Raw genomic sequence first — 21,453 nt, forward strand, 5'->3', positions numbered from 1 at the left:
AGCGATACAAATGCAGATGGGAGTGAGTTGACAAACTGGACATTAAGAAAAAGATGAACATACTTCACTGCTTTTTTTACCTAGGACGCTTTCGGTTTCAGTCCCCTGTTTTCCCCATCCTAAAACGTATGCATTTACTTCTTATTTATAAATACATTATTCTCCTTTAAATTATGCGACGCACTTTGCACTGTACAAAATGTGCTATAGAAAATAGAGATATACAGCAATCAGTAAAGTACCAGTCCTTTATTAAAGAGTTAGTAGTTAATACAGAGGACGCAGTGTTGACATCATCCGGCTCACTGCTGCAGAGTTACAGGTAGAACAGGAAATCCCACAATAAGCTACTGAACATTTACATTCTATATGGAGGAGATAAGTGTTTGGTACTAGTGTAAGTCATGAAAATAACAGTTGTCATGTTTAAGACTTAAATTATGTGCACCTCTTAAAATGTAAGTAAAATGTTAACGAAATATGTTATTTGTTCATTAAATAGACTTTAAAAAAAAAGGCAATCTTGCCACTGAATATAGGGTGTACAAAATAACATCACGGTAAACATAGTGTAGCAGTGCCGTTCATTAACTCAAGTTTACAAAAGTTTTTATTTATTTTTTAAAACTCATTCAGGCGAGGTTTCCCCCAGACCCATTGATGTGCCTAACCCTGGACTAAAAAGCATTTTTAAAATGGAGATTCTCAATTGAGTTGGTTTTACTCCATGATTAGGCTTAATCTGTGTCCGGGAGACGGCGCGTCAAAGTTTCAGCCTTTTAAATTAAATAAACAAGAAGTAAATGACAGCAGCAGATATTCACTATGATCTGAAAATGTCAAGCATAAGTCTAAAATCACTCACTAAACCCCAAACCTAAAACACCTCTTAGGTGTGCCTGTATTAGCAATGCACGTATCACTGTATCCATGTCATTAGTACCGTGGCTATTTGGACAAAAAGACACAATTAAACAACTTCCCATCATATCTGAATACATCCCTTGACAACCAACAGATGCAGGCATTCCGGGTCAGTGATATTTGTGGAATGGAAAGTGACAGTGGAGTAAGGCGACTGTGGCGCCATGGAGCCACACAGGAGCAGGCTCCCTCATGGTGCCGTGCCCACTTTTGGGAGCGCTTCCTCGGGCAGCTGCTCCTCAAACAGCTGCTCGTAGGGCAGCAGGTCCTCCTTGTCACCGAGGCGGCGGTGGCCACGTTGCAGCTTGGAGCGCCAGATGGTGATAAGGATCAGACCCATCAGGATGAGAGCTGAACTCACAGCCAGCGTGGCCACCAGGAAGACCCCTGGAGGGGAAGGATGGATGCATTTACTTTAAGTACACTTCCCTATGCATTTATTTGGACAGGAAAGTTTAAGCTTAAATTTGGCTCTATACTCCTTGAGAGCAAAATGTTTCATATGGAGGCAATAGTACATTACTTGTATTTGAGGGTATTTTCATAAATATGTTGTACTGTTTAGAAATAACTATCATCTCATCCCCCCCCATTTGAAGGTGCTATAAGTGGGGGGCAAAATACATAGTGCTTTCATTTCTAAACAGTAAACCCATTGACTGTACTGTCACTGAAACATTGCATCTCAAATCCAAAATGCTGGAGTACAGAGCCAAATTAAAAAGTTGGAGCTTCAAACTGCTCTTTCCAGGACAAACTGACCAGGTGAATCCAGGTAAAAGCCATGATACCTTGACATTAAATCCACTTCAAACAATCAGTGTAAATTAAAGGGGAGGCGACAGGTTAAATATGGATCTTTAAGCCTTGAGACATGGATTGTGTATGTGTGTGCGCCATTCAGAGACTGAATGTGCAAGAAAATATTCAAGTGCCTTTGAACAGGGTATGGTTGTAGGTGCCAGGCGCACCAGTTTGTGCAAGAATTGCAATGTTGCTGGGTTTCACACGCAACAGTTTCTCATGTGTATCAAGAATGGTTCACCACCCAAAGGACATCCAGCCAACTTAACACAACTGTGGGAAGCATTGGAGTAAACATGGGCCAGCATCCCTGTGGAACGATTTGACAACTTGTAGAGTCCATGCCCTGGCAAATTGAGGCTGTTCTGAGGGCAAAGGGGGGGAGCAACTCAATTAGGAAAGTGTTCGTTTTCCAAATGTTTTGTACACTCAGTGTATCTTTCAGTTGTTCGTGATGACTTTGGTTTCACGTCACGTTACCTATAACAGTCTCATTTATCAATGAGATCAATGCAGTGGCTTGTGCACTCAGATTTGAATGTTAGGAGTTTGATCCCCGGACGAGTCACACCAAAGACTAAAAATGGCACCTGATCTGTCTCTGCTTGGCACTCGGGATTAAGGAGATAGATTGGCAGTAATGCCCTTTGATAAACTAACCTTCTGTCCAGGGGGTGTACTTGTACCTCAAGCTGCCTCTGGCTCCTGCTCCTTGTGCAAGCCATTCCGGCTCGCACAAGCCAAGTTCATATGCCACCCCAAAAAAACTTTAGATCAAAACCTCTCCTGAAGCTGTATTCAGAACTGTTAAGTTTTGCCATATCACACCCACTGGAACACAACCCTTTAAACCTCACCGCTAGCCTAGAACCTAAGGAAGGTTAGCTTACCTGGTGTCACGCGGTTATGGCCATTGTGTTGCCCTTGCTCACCTATGAAAATTATGGAATCAGAAAAGAGAAAATCACTAGCCACCACAAAAAAATTTTTTAAATGAACAATTCAACACGTTAGAAACACCTTTGGCAGCAACGATTACAGCTGTGAATCTTCTTGGGTAAGTCGAAGAGCTTTGCACACCTGGATCGCACAATACTTGGCAATTATTATTTTCCAAATCCTTCAAGCTCTGTCAAGGTGTTTGGGATGATGACTAGACAGCAATTCAAGTAGTGTCAGATTTTTAAAAAAGCAGAATAAAAAAATAAAAATAAAAACTTCGCCACTCAGGAACATTCACTGTTTTCTTGGTAAACACCTCCAGTGTAGATTTGGTCTTGTGTTGTAGATTATTGTCCTGCTGAAATGTGAATTACTCTCCCAGTGTCTGGTGTAAAGCAGATTTTCCCTGTCATGCCTCAAAATAAGGTGTCAGTTACTGTGTTGGATTTGTCCCAAACATAAGGCTTTGCATTTAGGCCAAAAAGTGTATTCCTTTGCAAAGTTGTTTTGCAGTATTATTGTAGTACCTTATCTTGGAATATTTATTCATTCTTTTCATGCCGTCATTTAGGTCATTGTGGTGGAACAATGTTATTGACCCACCTCAGTTCGCACTTCACAGCAATTGAACTCTGTAGCGGTTTTAAAATCACTAATGGTCTCATGGTGACATTTCCTTCCTGTCCGGCAGCTCAGTTAAATATGACTGTGTCTGGGTGATTTAATACATAATCCACACCCTAATGAACTTGATCCTGCTTAAAATAGATATTCAAAGTCTGATTTGTTATCGTTGCCCAGCTACCAATCACTGCTCTTCTTTAGGAAGATGAATCTGTGCTTGAAATTAAATATTTCACTGAGGGACAGAGGAAGGGGTAGTCATAATTAAAAAAAAAAAATTCAAGTGTCAACCCCCATTATTTCACAGAGTCCATGTAACTTGTGATTTGCTAAACCCTTAATTTAGGCTTGCCCTTTTAATACATATATTATTGCAACTACTTTGTTTACATTTGCAGAATTTTTTCACTGACCTATGGAGCATTGTGTTGATCAATGACAAAACTAAATCCATTTTAATCCCACTAACGCAACAAAAAGGAAAACAATTCTTACCGTGCTCTCCAGTGCACCGGGCCATGCATTCGTCCAGTGTGCCGTATCGGTTGCCGTTTCCCTGGCAGCCACCGTAGATGAAAGACTGGCATGAGCTAGTGCTGTGGTCAAAGTAGAACAGGTTGAAGGCAGCGCGGCAAGGGCCCGAGTCCGAGGGCACCATGCAAGCATCTGTGGAAGACAGGAAGACCAGAGGACAAATCAGAACTGATCTCAGAAGTAGGGCGCTGGCGCGCATGAAGTAGAAGCGTTCATATCTCGGACACAAATTTTGAAATCTTAATTTACCGTTTCACAAGTTCAACCCTCAAAAAATACACATGGTTTAGTATATTCCCGAGGCACAACTAGCAGTGAAATATGGCAGCGAAAACCCAACAGACCAGCTAACACAAAGTTGACAAAGGCCCAGCAAGCAGAAGCTAGTGCCATTGAGTACTGACTACAACTCTAGATACCCAGCAACAAGATCCTGACACTATTTTAAAAACTTTATTTACAGATCGCCTGGGGCACAATACTCAAACATATTTTACAAGCAAAGCATGTGTTTAGTGAGTCCGCCAGATCAGTCAGATGCAGTAGGTATGACCAGGGATTCTTTAAAATCCATGAATCAGACCATTTCCTGTTCTGCTAAGCATTCAAAAATGTAACGAGTACTTTGGGTGTCAGGGAAAATGGAGTAAAAAGTACAATATTTTCTTCAGGAATGTAGTGGAGTAAATATAAATGACAGATTCCACCAAAAAACTACTTAAGTAGTACTTTAAACTATTTTTTTTACAACACTGCTCATCAGGTGCCAAGCCACACACCATAATTACAAGGGTAAATCACTTTCAGGAAAAGGAGCTCATTATACAACAGGGAGCAATGGAATACAAAAAGGTCAAAAGTTTCTCATCTTCCCCAACTACACCATGGAGGTGATTGAGCAACGGCACACATTCTGCTACTTGACTCCCTGCTGTGATGCAGACCATGAGAGGCAGAGGTGAAATACAAGCCTGCATTTGAATCACAACGCCATGACAGGAGCCTTCACCAAGCTCGAAGATGTTGCAAGCTACGTGTCAAAACTACAGCAAATCCCCTGGCCACAAATGTCTGGAATGTTGACTGAACAAACAGTGGATTTGATGTTTATTCATAAAAGACAAGACAAGTATACAAATAAAAATGTCCAACAACCGCGGAGAGGGCTGTTAAGTCCGACTGTTGCTAGCGTAGTATTGGTCTGTTCTAGCCATCATGCACAGCAGTCCTCGTTTTATGTGAGATGGGGAGAACAATGCTTAATTTGGAGAAGTAGTGGGGAGGGTGGGTTTCTCTGGCGTCCGTTACTGCGTTTTGTCGTTTTCTGCTGCCAGACAGCGGCATCAGATCCAACTGGATTTCTCAAGTTTATCAATCACCCTTATCTTCCAAGGCAAGAGGTGTTGCTAGTCTCTTTTGTAAAAACAGCTATTTTTAACTCTTGTCCACAGACCCAGACGGTAGGTACAACATTAACTCTTTCCCAGTCACCCTATTGAATTTCTAATGGCACAAACATTGACGACCCACATTTCTCTCCTGTTTTTTGATTTACTCCCAGATCTTAGTCCCACTAATCGGAGGCGATTTTAATTGTTACCTTGATCCATACAGACCGTCTACACAGACTCTACGAAATTTCACCCATGTCCAGATACTAAATCTAAACAAATCCAGGATTCTAGTGGACATCTTGAAGAGACTGCAACATCCCACAGACAGAGTAGAATGAGAAGTCTGTCTTTTTCTAGAATCGACTCCAACTTGATACCCAAAGTGCTCAATTCAAAATGCCATAGATTCTTAAGTGACCACAGTCCAATTACATTGTCCCTCTTTACCAAAACAGAATTACAGTTGGCGTTTTAACCACTCCTTGCTCACAGACCAAGCATTCATTGACTGCATGGCAGTTAAGTTGAATGAGTTCCTCAGACTAATGACACGGGAGTGGTATCTGATTCTACACTATGGGAAACGTTAAACGGTTATGAGGTCATTATTTCATACGAGTGACAGACACAGGGAATCGCATGAGATAGAAAATTAACTCCCAGCTTTGGAGACAACTAGAACTTCAGGTAGACTACAACAATATGAACACAGTTCTATTATTGGTTCTCGGGTCAGTAAAGCTGAAACAAAAACAATATGAACTAGAGGACAAACCGGAAAGGTAGCTCGCTAGACGACTAACGGATGCACAGGCAAATCGAGCAATCCGTAAAATCAGGTCTAAGGCGGGCACCTTGCCGGCATATCCTAAAGAGATAAACTGCTTCAAAGAATTTCTCAGTTATATTTTTCCAGATCCGATGAGTCAGCCTTCTGTGACGCCGTCACCCTGCCAAAACTTGATAGCGGCAAAAAACTATTTTTTTTACTCAAATTTCACAATAGAATAAATAATTGAGGCAATAAAAGCTCTCCCACCTAGAAAGGCTGCAGACCCTGATGGTTTCGGCTGTGAATTTTATAAAACGTTCAGTGAAGCCCTCGCTCCCCTCTTACTCAGGATGTTTACTGATTCAACAGAAAATTACATTTTGCCGTAGTCATTGTAAGAAGCCAATATTAGCCTTGTTAAAAAGGCAGAGGTAACAGATCCCGCAAATTTTAGACCGATAGCATTGCTTAATTTAGACGTTTAAAAAAAGATCAACAAAGTACTTGTAATAGGTTACACAAACATGCAACCATTATTCATCCAGATCAGACAGGGTTTTATCCCCGGCAGGTTATTGTTCTAATGTGCGCAGGCTGCTTAACATTCTATACGCAAATCATGGGAAAAAGCGCCAAGACGGCTATTATATCGCTAGATGCTCAAAAAGCGTTCGACCAAATAGAATGGTCACACATGCTCGAAGCGCTCACTAGGTTTGGATTTGGCGACTCCTTTATCGCCTGGGGCAATATGCTCTGCCTGCCCAACAGCGACAAATCCAGGCCCTTTGAACTACATAGATCTGTCCAGCAGGGTTTCCCCACTTAGCGGTCTGCTGTCGCCCTTGAACCCCTAGCTATACAAATAAGGAATCATCCTAATATCCAAGGTCTTAAAGTAGGAAACAAAAGACCGCATTTCGTTATATGCAGACGATGACACAGCCTCTGTCCCTAACCGACGATACTTAATTCATTTGGCTAACTGTCTGGCTATTCATTAAAATGGGAGAAAAAGTGATCTCAGATAATATTAGAGCAAGTGGTCTAGAAGATACCATTTAAAGTGGTGCATGACAACTTCACTTACCGTAGACTAAAAATACATAGAATCCCAAAGCTCATCTTCAAGCTTTTACAATGAGCTGGTTGGACAGCTACAACAAAAGAGCTGGATACTTGCCTCCTCCTATGATGGGGCGCATTAATGCCATAAAAAGGGTTTCTCTTCTAACGTGCCAGAATCTTCCAATTCCTCTTACCTATTAATTTATGCCTTCGGACTCGACAAAATCTTGTAATTTGTCTGGGGTTACAAAACCCATCATATTTGTAAAGCCAACTTGCAAATGCACAAGGAAAGAGGCAGTTTAGGCCTACTCATCTTTAAGCATTACTACTGGGCTGCAAATCATTATTTTGTTCCATCTCGGTTAGGGATGCACGATACAGTGGGGCAAAAAAGTATTTAGTCAGCCACCAATTGTGCAAGTTCTCCCACTTAAAAAGATGAGGCCTGTAATTATCATAGGTACACTTCAACTATGACAGACAAAATTAGCATTTTTTTTCTCCAGAAAATCACATTGTAGGATTTTTAATGAATTTATTTGCAAATTATGGTGGAAAATAAGTATTTGGTCAATAACAAAAGTTTCTCAATACTTTGTTATATACCCTTTGTTGGCAATGACAGAGGTCAAACATTTTCTGTAAGTCTTCACAAGGTTATCACACACTGTTGCTGGTATTTTGGCCCATTCCTCCATGCAGATCTCCTCTAGAGCAGTGATGTTTTGGGGCTGTTGCTGGGCAACATGGACTTTCACCCCCCCCAGCTCCGTAGATGACTAGCAGAAATGCTTAAAACCATTAACTTGGAAAATATGTGTTTTTACCCCAGGACTAACTCCAGCAGATTTCTCAAGACGTGGTGTCAGTCTGAATACTGACTAGGAACGCTTAGTTGTTGTAAGTCATTGTTGCTCCATTCTTGTCCCATGTCTTGCTTAAGCAATACTTCATTGGTTTGTTATTTGTGTGTGCTAAAGTGAAAAAGGAAATACTTAAAAATAAAACTGATCTCAAACCTGCAGGCCTCAACTTGTGAAAAAGGCTATCACATCTGGAAGGACGTTTGAGACCGATCCCAGAACAGCTAACTACACCGTGCAGGGAGAATGGTTTACATAGAACCTCAACCTTAAAGAGCCAGCCAAAAGCCATACTGCAGAAAAAAAAGAAAAAAGTAAATCCAGTTACCTTTATATTCAATGCTCTTGTGATCTGTAGGTTTGTCAGCATCAGATCCTTTCCTTCCCTTAGAGCCAGCGATGACAGCCACTGGAAAGATAAGTAAATGTAAGAGAGGGGTTGCTGTGTGGGGAGGCCTGTTGGGGTTTGTTGGAGGTGAGAAGGGTCAGTTAACAATGGGAGGAGGTGAGCGAGTGAGAATCAGTAGGTGGGACTGTGTGTCATATATATATATATATAAATAAAATGGAAATTGAATTTAAACTGAAGGCAATATTCACCTAGGTTTTAAATTACGAAATACAATTTAGGAATTCAAATGATTGTGTGCATTAGAAAATAAAACATGGGATTAAAATATAATCTGTTGGCAATGAAATTGGTCCAGACAGACTTAAACTAGGTGTCAAGTTTGTTTAATAAAATGTGCAATAAGCATTTAACACAATAAGGTAGGCCACTTGATTTCAACATCTGAACAAAGTGGACAGGCTAGCATGCTGTTTAAACGGTTGGAGACGGACAGAAGGGTGTGTCCATAACAATTCAACTGTAGCCTTGGTAGCTAGCAAATATTTAAATCTAAAGATGAGCTGGCTTCTCACTATCACATGGGCTTTTGCTTGAGTTTATGAGACCAGTGTTAATTTTATATAACGCCTGCTCTAAGTAGTGAGTGTGCATTATGCATGTTCTGGTGTTTTTTTATTATTATTTTTTTAGTCCTTCAAGTGCCTTGCAAACTCCACGCAGGCTGTCAGGTGCCTTTTACTGAGGAGTGGCTTCAGTCTGGCCACGCTACCATAAAGTCCTGATTGGTGGAGTGCTGCAAAGATGGGAGAACCATACAGAAGGACAACCATCTCCACAGAGGAGCCCCCTCCTCCCTCCCTCCACGGACAATTCCTTGGACCTCATGGCTTGGTTTTTGCTCCGACATGCACTGCCAACTCTGGGACCTTAGACAGCCGTGTGCGCCTTTCCAAATCATGTCCAGTCAATTGAATTTACCACAGGTGGACTCCAATCAAGTTGTAGAAAAATCTCCAAGATGATCAATGGAAACAGGATGCACCGGAGCGCAATTTCAAATCTCATAGCAAAGGGTCTGAATACTTATGTAATTAAGGTATATCTGTTTGTTTTAACCTTTTGTTCACTTTGTCATTATGGGGTAGAGGGTAGCTTGATGAGGAAAAGTTTATTTATGCATTTTAGAATAAGGCTGTAATGTAACAAAATGTGGAAAAAGTCAAGTGTTTGGAATACTTTCCCGAAGGCACTGTATGAGGATTCCTAACATGACCCATGACTTGAAGTGTGTTAGACAAACACAGATAAGCGGAGCTGTACACATTACGGAAGGACTGAGGAATGTGGAACTGTTAGCTGATTTATCTAGAACCCCCTCCGCTCTCTCGAGTAGCCGACATTGTACACAGTCAAGTTGTGTTTAAAATGTTGAGGATCGTGACATTTTGCCTTTTAAAAGCAAACACCATCCAAGAGATGCTGTATGATATTACCAGTTTTACTACAGCTAAAAGAAAGCATTTCAAAATAGGTGGTGATGGTAAACAGTACTACGCATGTGTTACCTCGATCGTCGGCAGTCATAGCCAGTCTTCTCTGCATGGGCGAGTCCTTGGACAGCAGCACAGTACCTGTTGAGAAAGTGATGGTCCATGAAAGACATTAACTGACAAGCACATTGACCCACGGTTTAGCCTTACTGTAAAAACGGTGTATCGATTGATAAGTGACTAATACATGGGAAAAGCAAGGTTTCCTTTCGACAGCTGTGGCTTCTTCCTGTTAATATTAGCAACAAACAGCTGTTCATGAAACATATTACAACCCAGGGAAAAAAAAGCAATAGTGGAATAGAGTGCAATTTGTATTCTTTAAAAATATATCCTGAATTACAGCCATTTCCCGTCTAAACAAGCAGCCAGCAAGAATGCAGACTTACTGACTCTACATGGAAGAATGTGGACTCTCTTGTTGGGCACTTCGTGTAAAAGGACCCATGAGAACCAACATGTGAAGTTTATAGGAGCATGTCAAATCAAAGCCAAGTGTGTGTATATATATATATATACGAAGTCTACATACACTTAGGTTGGAGTCATTAACTCCTTTGGGACTGGGGGGGGCAGTATTGAGTAGCTTGGATAAAAAGGTGCCCAGAGTAAACTGCCTGCTACTCAGGCCCAAAAACTAGAATATGAATATAATTAGTACATTTTGATTAGAAACTTCAGTGTTTTCTAAACTGTTTGAATGATGTCTGAGTATAACAGAACTCACATGGCAAGCAAAAACCAGAGAAAAAAAAAATCTAACGAGGAAGTGGGAAATCTGAGGTTTGTCGTTTTTCAAGTCTTTGCCTATCCAATATATAGTGTCTATGGGGTCATATTGCACTTCAAGGTTTCCAATAGATGTCAACAGTCTTTAGAACCTTGTTTGAGGCTTCCACTGTGAAGGGGGAGAGAAAGAGAGCTGTTTGACTGAGAGGTCTGGCAGAGTGGCATGAGCTGATCACGCGCGCCCCCGTGACAGGTAGCTGCGTTCCATTGCATTTCTATAGACAAAGGAATTCGCCGGTTGGAACATTGAAGATTTGTTAAAAACTTCCTAAAGATTGATTCTATACATCGTTTGACATGTTTCTATGAACTGTAATATAACTTTTTTGACAAGTGATGGCGCATTATGCATTTGGATTACTGGGCTAAACGCAAGAACAAAAAAGGAGGTATTTGGACACTGCTCAAAAGAATAAAAGGGAACACCAAAATAACAGATCCTAGATCTGAATGAATGAAATATTCTTATTAAATACTTTTTTCTTTACATCGTTGAATGTGCTGACAACAAAATCACACAAAAATGATCAATGGAAATCAAATGTATCAACCCATGGAGGTCTGGATTTGGAGTCACACTCTAAATTAAAGTGAAAAACCACACTACAGGCTGATCAAACTGATGTAATGTCCTTAAAACAAGTCCAAATGAGACTCAGTAGTGTGTGTGGCCTCCACGTGCCTGTATGACCTCCCTACAACGTCTGGGCATGCTCCTGGTGAGGTGGCGGAAGGTCTCCTGAGGGATCTCCTCCCAGACCTGGACTAAAGCATCCGCCAACTCCTGGACAGTCTGTGGTGCGTTGGTGGATGGAGCTAGACATGATGTCCCAGATGTGCTCAATTGGATTCAGGTCTGGGGAACGGGCGGGCCAGTCCATAGCATCAATGCCTTCCTCTTGCAGGAACTGCTGACACACTCCAGCCACATGAGGTCTAGCATTGTCTTGCATTAGGAGGAACCCAGTGCCAACCGCACCAGCATATGGTCTCACAAGGGGTCTGAGGATCTCATCTCGGTACCTAAAGGCAGCCAGGCTACCTCTGGCGAGCACATGGAGGGCTGTGCGGCCCCCCAAAGAAATGCCACCCCACACCATGACTGACCCACCGCCAAACCGGTCATGCTGGAGGGTGGTGCAGGCAGCAGAACGTTCTCCATGGCGTCTCCAGACTGTCACGTGCTCAGTGTGAACATGCTTTCATCTGAAGAGCACAGGGCGCCAGTAGCGAATTTGCCAATCTTGGTGTTCTCTGGCAAATGAAAAACATCCTGCACAGTGTTGGGCTGTAAGCACAACCCCTCCTGTGGACATTGGGCCCTCCTCCACGTCTCCTGGTAGCGCCTCCATGCTCTGGACACTACGCTGACAGATACAGCAAACCTTCTTGCCACAGCTCGCATTGATGTGCCATCCTGGATGAGCTGCACTACCTGAGCCACTTGTGTGGGTTGTAGACTCAGTCTCATGCTACCACTAGAGTGAAAACACCGCCAGCATTCAAAAGTGACCAAAACATCAGCCAGGAAGCATAGGAACTGAGAAGTTGTCTGTGGTCCCCACCTGCAGAACCACTCCTTTATTGGGGGTGTCTTGCTAATTGCCTATAATTTCCACCTTTTGTCTATTCCATTTGCACAACAGCATGTGACATTTATTGTCAATCAGTGTTGATTCCTAAGTGGACAGTTTGATTTCACAGAAGTGTGATCGACTTGGAGTTACATTGTGTCGTTTAAGTGTTCCCTTTATTTTTTTGAGCAGTGTATGATGGACTTTATCGAACAAAACAAACATTTGTGGAACTGGGATTCCTGGGAGTGCATTATAATGAAGATCAAATTTAATATTTCTAGCGCTATCTGACTTTTCTCATACCTCTACTTGGTGGCTGGATGTTTGTGACTAGGTGCTGACCTAACAATCGCAAGGTGTGCTTTCGCCGTAAAGCGTTTTGAAATCTGACGTGGTGGTTGCATTAAGGAGAAGTTGATCTATTTCCATGCATAACACTTGTATCTTTAATCAATGTTTATTATGAGTATTTCTGTAATTTGATGTGGCTCTCTGCACTGTCACCGGATGTTTGTTTGAGACAATGCATTTCTGATCATAACACACCAATTTCAAATGAGGTTTTTGGACATAAAGACTAACTTTAGCGAACAAACTACATTTATTGTGTAACATGAAGTCCTGCGAGTGCCTCCTGATGAAGATCAAAGGTTATTAATGAATTTAAATCGCTATTTCTGATTGTGAGCCATCACCTTGGCTGGAAAATGGCTGTATGGTTCTGTGACTAGGTGCTGACCTAACATAATCATTTGGTGTGCTTTCGCCGTAAAGCCTATTTGAAATCGGACACTGTGGCTGGATTTACAAGAAGTTTATCTTTAAAATGATGTAAAATACTTGTATGTTTGAGGAATGTTAATTATGGGATTTCTGTTGTTTTGAATTTGGCGCCCTGCAATTTCACTGGCTGTTGGCGAGGTGGGACGCTACCATCCCACATATCCCAGAGAAGTTCAAACTTGTTTTTCAACCTCATCAAATATATTGTTAACAAACTATAATTTTGGCAAGTCGGTTAGGACATCTACTTTGTGCATGACACAAGTCATTTTTCCAACAATTGTTTACAGACAAATAATTTCACTGTATCACAATTCCAGTGGGCTAAAAGTTTAAATACATTAAGTAGACTGTGCCTTTAAACATCTTGGAAAATTCCAGAAAATGTCATGGCTTTAGAAGCTTCTGATGGGATAATTGACATAATTGGAGTCCATTGGAGGTGTACCTGTGGATTTATTTCAAGGACTACCTTCAAACTCCGTGCTTCTTTGCTTGACATCATGGGGAAATCAAAAGAAAATCAGCCAAGACCTCAGAAAAAAACAAATTGTAGACCTCCACAAGTCAGGTTCATCCTTGGGAGCAATTTCCAAACGCCTGAAGGTACCACGGTCATCTGTACAAACAATAGTGCGCAAGTATAAACACCATGGGACCACGCAGCCGTCATACCGCTCAGGAAGGAAACGCGTTCTGTCTCAGAGATGAACGTACTTGTGCGAAAAGTGCCAATCAATCCCAGAACAGCAGCAAAGGACCTTGTGAAGATGCTGGTAGAATCAGGTATAAAAGTATCTATATCCACAGTAAACGGAGTCCTATATCGACATAACCTGAAAGGCAGCTCAGCAAGGAAGTCACTGCTCCAAAACCGCCATAAAAAAGCCAGACTACGGTTTGCAAATGCACACGGGGACAAAGATGGTACTTTTTGGAATAATGTCCTCTGGTCTGATGAAACAAAAATAGACCCGTTTGGTAATAAGGACCATTGTTCTGTTTGGAGGAAAAAAGGGGGATGATTGCAAGCCGAAGAACACCATCCAAACCGTGAAGCACGGGAAGGCAGCATCATGTTGTGGGGGTGCTTTGCTGCAGTTCACAAAATAGATGGCATCATGAGGCAAGAAAATTGTGTGGATATATCAAAAGCAACATCACAAGACAGTCAGGAAGTTAAAGCTTGGTCGCAAATGGGTCTTCCAAATGGACAATGACCCCAAGCATACTTCCAAAGTTGTGGCAAAGTGGCTTAAGGACAACAAAGTGGAGGTATTGGAGTGGCCTGGCCATCACAAAGCCCTGACCTCAATCCTATAGAAAATTTGTGGGCAGAACGGAAAAGCATGTGCGAGCAGAACGGAAAAGCATGTGCGAGCAAGGAGGCCTACAAACCAGACTCAGTTACACCAGCTCTGTCAGGAGGAATGGGCCAAAACACCCAACTTATTGTGGGAAGCTTGTGGGAGGCTACCTGAAACATTTGACCCAAGTTAAACTTCTGACCCACTGGGAATGTGACGAAAGAAATCAAAACTGAAATAAATCACTATTATGCTAACATTTCACATTCTTAAAATAAACTGGTGATCCTAACTGACCTAAAACCAGGAATTTTTACTAGGATTAAATGTATTTGGCTAAGGTGTATGTAAACTTCAACTGTGTGTGAGATAAAAAAATATATATATATATCTCTCTCTCATCAGGTTTGCACTTAGTGGGACTACAATTTGTTCAACAGGAGGCTGTGTAAGGGCTATTTGACCAAGGAGAGATGGTGTTCTGCATCAGATGACCTGTCTGCCACAATGCCCACCTCAACCCAATTGAGATGGTTTGGGATGAGTTGGACCGAAGAGTGAAGGATAAACAGCCAACAAGTGCACAGCATGTGTGTGAACTACTTCAATACTGTTGAAAAAGCATACCAGGTGAAGCTGGTTGAGAGAATGCCTTGATGACAGCTTTGCACACTCTTGGCAAAGGGTGGCTACTTTGAAGAATCAAAAATACATTTTGGTTTTACACCATTTTGCTTACTACATGTGTTATTTATAGTGGTCTTCACTATTATTTTACAATGTAGAATAAGTCAAAAGAAAAAGAACCCTAGAATGAGTAGGTGTTCAAAAATTTGACTGGTACTGTATACGTTTGCTCCAATTGCAAGAGCCTGACCATGGACAGTTTATTATGGAATGGATGCTAGACTGTGGTGAACGGCTCAGGCCAAACCTCATCGTACGGAGGTCACTTAACCGGTTTGGCATTGGGTAAGCTGAAACAATCATAACACCATCTATGCACACGACACACCCATAACAAACACCCTACACCTCAAAGGGATGATGTGAAACTAACTAGCTTGGCAGTAGAGATTCACATTAAAATGGACATGGTTCTGTTTTTACAGTTCCAGCAGCCTTTAAAATGACCCGTTTGAGTTCAATTTACTTTGTTAGGTATAATTATATTTTATGTAACATAGTAGGAAACAGAGACCGTAGTTGGACTAGTAGCCTGCTGGACTGATATGCCAGACTTAAGGATGCTGCCAGGATCCTAGTGTAGATAGTGTGTGCCTGAACACAAGCCACAGATTCATTTTTGCCCGTCTCCCCATGGGGAGCACTGTGGTGGAGGTTACTGTGGTTAGAGTGGGCCACTTTGTTAAACAGTAGATTGCCATGTCAAGAGGCTTAATGCTCTGTGTATGACCTCTGACGAGGTGTGTGACCTAAAAGGAGATATTTTGACTATTTAAAAAAATAAAAAAAGGACAAGACAAAGAATTCGATTTCAGTTTAAAATGCATACCAAACATACCATTGATTTTCTACATTTTACAAACCATGCTACGCTATGCACAAGGACCACTTAATCTCCACCGAAAATTTTACAAACGCACACTTAGAGGAAGAACTGTGCAGACAGTTTGTAATAGGATAAAACTGCGGGTGATTTTACCGTAATTCTGTTACAAAACATTGCATCTGCACAATTTCACTTTCTCTTGTAAATGTATTCATTTTGCATAGAGTTGTATGGTTTGCTACACTTTGAAATCAAATGTTTTTTTGTTTGGCATATATTTTAAGTGAGAACTCAAGAGTCTCAGCGTAATTACTCTACAGCAGGGATGGGCAACTGGCGGCACACCTACGGATCAAGTAATCAAAATATTTATATTCGGGGAACTCAGTCGGGGCCTCAACGGCCATCTGCCCAGTACAGTTAAAACTGGGATTTATATGTGAACAACAATCCTACAGTGTGCCAGTGACCATTTGCCCACTGACATCGGATACAACAGGAACTGCTGTCAGGTCAAGACCCTGGTGAGGACAACGAGCCCGCAGATAAAGTTCCCTGAGACGGTTTCTGACAGTTTTTGCAGAAATCCTTTGTTTGTGCAAACCTACAGTTTCATCAGATGCCCGAGTAGCTGGTCTCAAACGATCTCTCAGGTGAAGCAGCCAGATGTGGAGGCCAGTTGGACATACTGCCAAATTCTCTAAAAAGACCTGAGGTGGTTATGGTAGAGAAATCAACATTCAATTCTCTGGTAATAGGACTGGTGGACATTCCTGCAGTCAACATGCCAATTGCAAGCTCCCGTAACTTGAGACATCTGTGGCATTGTGTTGTGTGACAACTGCACATTTTAAAAGTGGATTTTTATTGTCCACAGCACCAGGTACACCTGTGTAATGATCAGCTTCTTGTCATGTCACATGTTAGGTGGATGGATTATCTTGGCATGGTAGAAATGCTCACTAACAGAGATGTAAAATAAATTAAAATAGTGCACAAAATGAGAGAAACACTTGTGCATATGGAACAGTTCTGGGATATTATGTCAGCTCATGTAACCAACACTTTACATTTTTTGTTCAGTGTAGAATACACAAGGCGCCATGTCGAAGTTAGGTTGTGCATCAGTGTTTCTGTAGTTGTGTCAGTCACTCATTTAGCCCATGATGAGTTCGGGTTTTTGTGGCCCCCACCCACATCAGTTGCCCATCCCTACAGCACAGAAACAATAGAACCGGTACGGATTTCTATGAAAAACCGAAATAACAATGGGGTGTGGACCAAGACGCACACAAGAGAGTTAGTTAAACCTGCTGAAAAGGCGTTGACACAATTCGTTCTGTGTTTTGTCAGTTTTAGTCGAGACAAAACGCAGACTGCCCAATCCAGTTTAGGAGTTATGACTTCGGGAGATGAATAAAACGCACATTAAATAATGATCAACACACAAGCCGGGGCTGGGGGAAAATGTGAGACGTTGAGAACAAAGAAAATAAATAGGTAGTCCTACTTATCGAGAAAACAAAGACTTTTAACCCAGGGCATTTCCACAGTAACAGAATTACGCTGAAGACTCAGATTGTTCACTTTCAAATCTCAAACCATTCATATAAAAACCATACAACTATGCACCATGACTAATTTGAGAAATTTACACAGTGTACATAAACTCAGCAACAAAAAAAAAAAAAAGTCCTCACTGTCAACTGTGTTTATTTTCAGCAAACTTCACGTGTAAATATTTGTATGAACATAAGATTCTACAACTGAGACTAACTGAACAAGTGCCACAGACATGTGACTAACAGTAATGGCATAACATGTTCCTGAACAATCTAGTTTGACCACCAGCTGCATTAAGTACTGCAGTGCATCTCCTCCTGATGGACTGCACCAGATCTGCCAGTTCATGCTGTGAGATGTTAACCCACTCTTCCACCAAGGCACCTGCAAGTTCCCGGATATTTATGATGGGGGGGGCTCAAGCCCTCACCCTCCGAGCCAAAGATCCACAGACATGCTCAATGGGAACCCGGGCTCGTCGCTGGCCATGGCAGAACACTGACATTCCTGTCTTGCAGGAAATCACACACAGAACGAGCAGTATGGCTGGTGGCATTGTCATGCTGGAGGGTCATGTCAGGATGAGCCTGCAGGAAGGGTACCACATGAGGGAGGAGGATGTCTTCCCTGTAACTCACAGCATTGAGATTGCCTGCAATGACAACAAGCTCAGTCCGATGATGCTGTGACACACCGCCCCAGACGGACCCTCCAAATCGATACCGCTCCAGAGTACAGGCCTTGGTGTAACGCTCATTCCTTCGACAATAAACACAAATAATAAACACGAATCCGACCATCACCCCTGGTGAGACAAAACCGCGAATCGTCTGTGAAGAGCACTTTTTGACAGTTTTGAGTGAGTTTGTGCCCATGGGTGACGTTGTTGCCGGTGATGTCTGCTGAGGACCTGCCTTACAATAGGCCTACAAGCCCTCAGTCCAGCCTCTCTCAGCCTATTGCGGACAGTCTGAGCACTGATGGAGGGATTGTGCGTTCCTGGTGTAACTCGGGCAGTTGTTGCCATCCTGTACCTGTCCAGCAGGTGTGATGTTTGGATGTACCGATCCTGTGCAGAGGTTTTTACATGTGGTCTGCCACTGAGGACGATCAGCTGTCCGTCCTGTCTCCCTGTGGCGCTGTCTTAGGTGTCTCACAGTACGGACATTGCAATGTATTGCCCTGGTCACATCTGCAGTCCTCATGCCTCCTTGCAGCATGCCTAAGGCACGTTCACGCAGATGAGCAGGGACCCTGGGCATCTTTCTTTTGGTGTTTTTCAGAGTCAGTAGTAAGGGCTCTTTAGTGTCCTAAGCTTTCATAACTGTGATCTTAATTGCCTACCGTCTGTAAGCTGTTAGTGTTTTAACGACCATTCCACAGGTGCATGTTCATTAATTGTTTATGGCTCCTTGAACAAGCATGGGAAACCGTGTTTAACCCTTTACAATGTAGATCTGAAGCAATTTAAATTTGTATGAATTATTTTTTAAATGCAGGGTCCTGAAAAAGGGACGTTTCCTTTTTTGCCGAGAGAGATTATATATCTATATTCACTGGAAGAACTGCAGATGCAAAGAATTACAATAAAATCTCCCTTGTTTTTTTTCTGTTAACAAACTTATTATGTGCACAGTTCATCCTGTCAATATACTTTTGTAAAATGTATCCGTTTTAAAGTTTTAAAAAGTATTTGCGTAATTCTATCACCATGGAATTGCCCCCCAGCAGTCCCTGCTGAAGGTTGTTAGTAAAGTGAGACTTCCCTCCCGCTGTTACTTAGTTTACACAAGGTCACGTCCTTCTGTTACAGCTGGCTCTGTCCCACCCCCTCAGGCTGCCTGTGTTGACTTAAGGACACAGCCGAATTCCACTGACAACACTTCGGCAGTGACGCCATGGCTGGGCCAACAGAGAAACCACAGATCCACAAGTATTCACCCCAAAAATGGAAAATCAACTAGGTAGAACAATATCTTTACCTGTCACCCCACTACAAGCCCCCTCACATTCCTCCCGACTGTGAAAGTTGTTGCCGTTGCCGTTGCAGCCGCCATAGATGAACAGCTTGCAGGTCTGGTTGGTGACGTCATAGTAGTATTTGGGGAAGGCAGCGCGGCAGGAACCCACTACCATGGGCATGCGGCACTTATCTGTGGGAAGAGGAAAGGGCAGACGAGAGGTTAACACTGAAGCGGGTCACGATAAGCTCAATTCACAAGGAAACCTATCCGTTGTCGGGTAAATTACATGCTTAAAAAAAAGGGGGGCCATTTTTATACTCCGTAGCAATCGGGAACTACATCAGTCAAGATGAAAATATGATTAACACCAATACAAAATAGTATAAGTGCAAATAAATGTATGATGAGGGCCTAGTTGTCAAAGAAACGCACCTTTCTAGGAGGAGAGTTAGACTGTAGCTCTCGCCGACCTTTATTTCCCAATGATTTACATACTGAGTGAAACCATGAGAGCTGGAATGGGTAAACAAAACGTGACAAAAGAGCAGAGACTGGAGTTTCTCCACCACACCTATTACACCAATCAATCTTATCTTGCACATGCAAACTGGGCTGACTTGTTGGCCCAGTCTTTTGCCGCATTCAAAACTGGGGAATGCGAAGTCGGACATCTGACTTCCGACTCCAGTGCGTTCAAGACAACTTCTCGAACTCTGACTTTCCAACCTGAAGATCACTGATGTCACAATACTTGAGCAAAAGTATTCGGTTTCAAATATACTTAAGTATCAAAAGTAAATGTAATTGCCAAAATATACTTAAGTATCAAGTATAAATCACTTCTATTAGGCAATCCAAACAGCACAATTTTCTCACCAACACTCAGACCTCGTAGTCCGCCAGATCAGAGGCCGTAGGGATGACCCTTCATAAACCGCACCTGACTTGGTTACGAATGTCTGACAATGTCCAGTGGATGGCACATGTGAGATGCAAAGACCACACCATTGATCGCTCTAGAGATAATGTGAATCAAATCCAGAATAATAAGCACTGGTCGCCACTGAGATAATGTGTGTAGGAAGAAGCAAATAAAAGAGACAATACTGTATAAAACTTGAGTGGTGGTCCATATGACATTTTCTCACTTTAGCCTTTCAGGCAGTTTAAAGTCCAGATCAAATCGAATGTATAGAGTGCTTAACTTGTACTATAACTCCTTAGTTCAATAAAAATAAATTGCAAAACAAGGACATAGCTGGGGAATGGTAATCTGTCACATGACCCCAATTTGTAAAGCATATTGACCCCCAAAAAAAAAAAAATAGGCCATATTAATTGACAAAGTGCTGATATAGCCTAGCCTACTTAGCTAAAGCAGTCCCTATTAGTGCCAATGACGCCCCTGAATTGTAATTATCCTAAAGACCAATATGCCTACCTGTCGAGTTGACTTCCCTGGGCACACCAGCTTCACTAATATCGTCCACTTCGATTTTTGTCGTCTTTGGATGCGTCTTTTTGCGGTAGACCTTGAACTGTGTATCGGACTGTAAGACGCAGACGTCCTTTCCATCTTTCATGCAGTTGACGAGAAAACACCCCGATGGTCCATCCGCTGAAGCGCCAACCAAAGCGATCTGGCAGTCCTGGTAGCCGCAGCAAGCTTCCTGACACCCCATGCTGTCTGATATGTCCGGCAGGTGAGCCAAATAGCTGGCTCCAGCGTCAAGAGATTTTGGGTCAAGACCTTGGTCGGCGTCTACATCCCAAGCGCATCCTTGTTTCTCTTCGCCCAACTGACCGCGGACCAGTACCGCGAGCAGTGCGAACAATACACCACTACTCCACACCTGTTTCATTGTTGTTGTTTTTCTTCCGCGAAAGCCTTCGTCAAAGTAAATAACAGTCTTCCAAATAATATTTTCTCGATCGAAGTAGCAATTCGTCTTAGATTATTAGATGCTGTAGGCGAAACTACTTCCCTGTTGAAACGACCTCCTTTTGTTGTCTTGAATATACGGTACGTAGTTAGAGACAGGTGCTCTTTACCCCGCCCACGGAATAAGGCGAGGCCATGTTCAATTGACAAACGTTTTCGAACTTTGCAGATAGAGAAATGTCACG

At 42.3% G+C, this 21,453-nt stretch overlaps 1 protein-coding gene across 1 annotated transcript; it reads right to left on the reverse strand.

Moving 5' to 3' along the window:
• Nucleotides 1–234: 234 nt before the first annotated feature.
• LOC115141576 (kunitz-type protease inhibitor 2-like) lies at nucleotides 235–21,453 on the reverse strand. Its single transcript, XM_029680574.2, has 7 exons — nucleotides 20,768–21,453; nucleotides 19,345–19,515; nucleotides 9,846–9,911; nucleotides 8,257–8,337; nucleotides 3,790–3,960; nucleotides 2,619–2,660; nucleotides 235–1,311 (listed from the first exon to the last, which is right to left on the reverse strand). The coding sequence occupies exons 1-7, from the start codon at nucleotides 21,186–21,188 to the stop codon at nucleotides 1,115–1,117; spliced, it is 1,149 nt and encodes a 382-aa protein (XP_029536434.1). The 5' UTR covers nucleotides 21,189–21,453; the 3' UTR covers nucleotides 235–1,114.

The sequence above is a fragment of the Oncorhynchus nerka genome, linkage group LG14 (genome assembly GCF_034236695.1).
Source record: "Oncorhynchus nerka isolate Pitt River linkage group LG14, Oner_Uvic_2.0, whole genome shotgun sequence".
Classification (NCBI taxonomy): Eukaryota; Metazoa; Chordata; class Actinopteri; order Salmoniformes; family Salmonidae; genus Oncorhynchus; species Oncorhynchus nerka.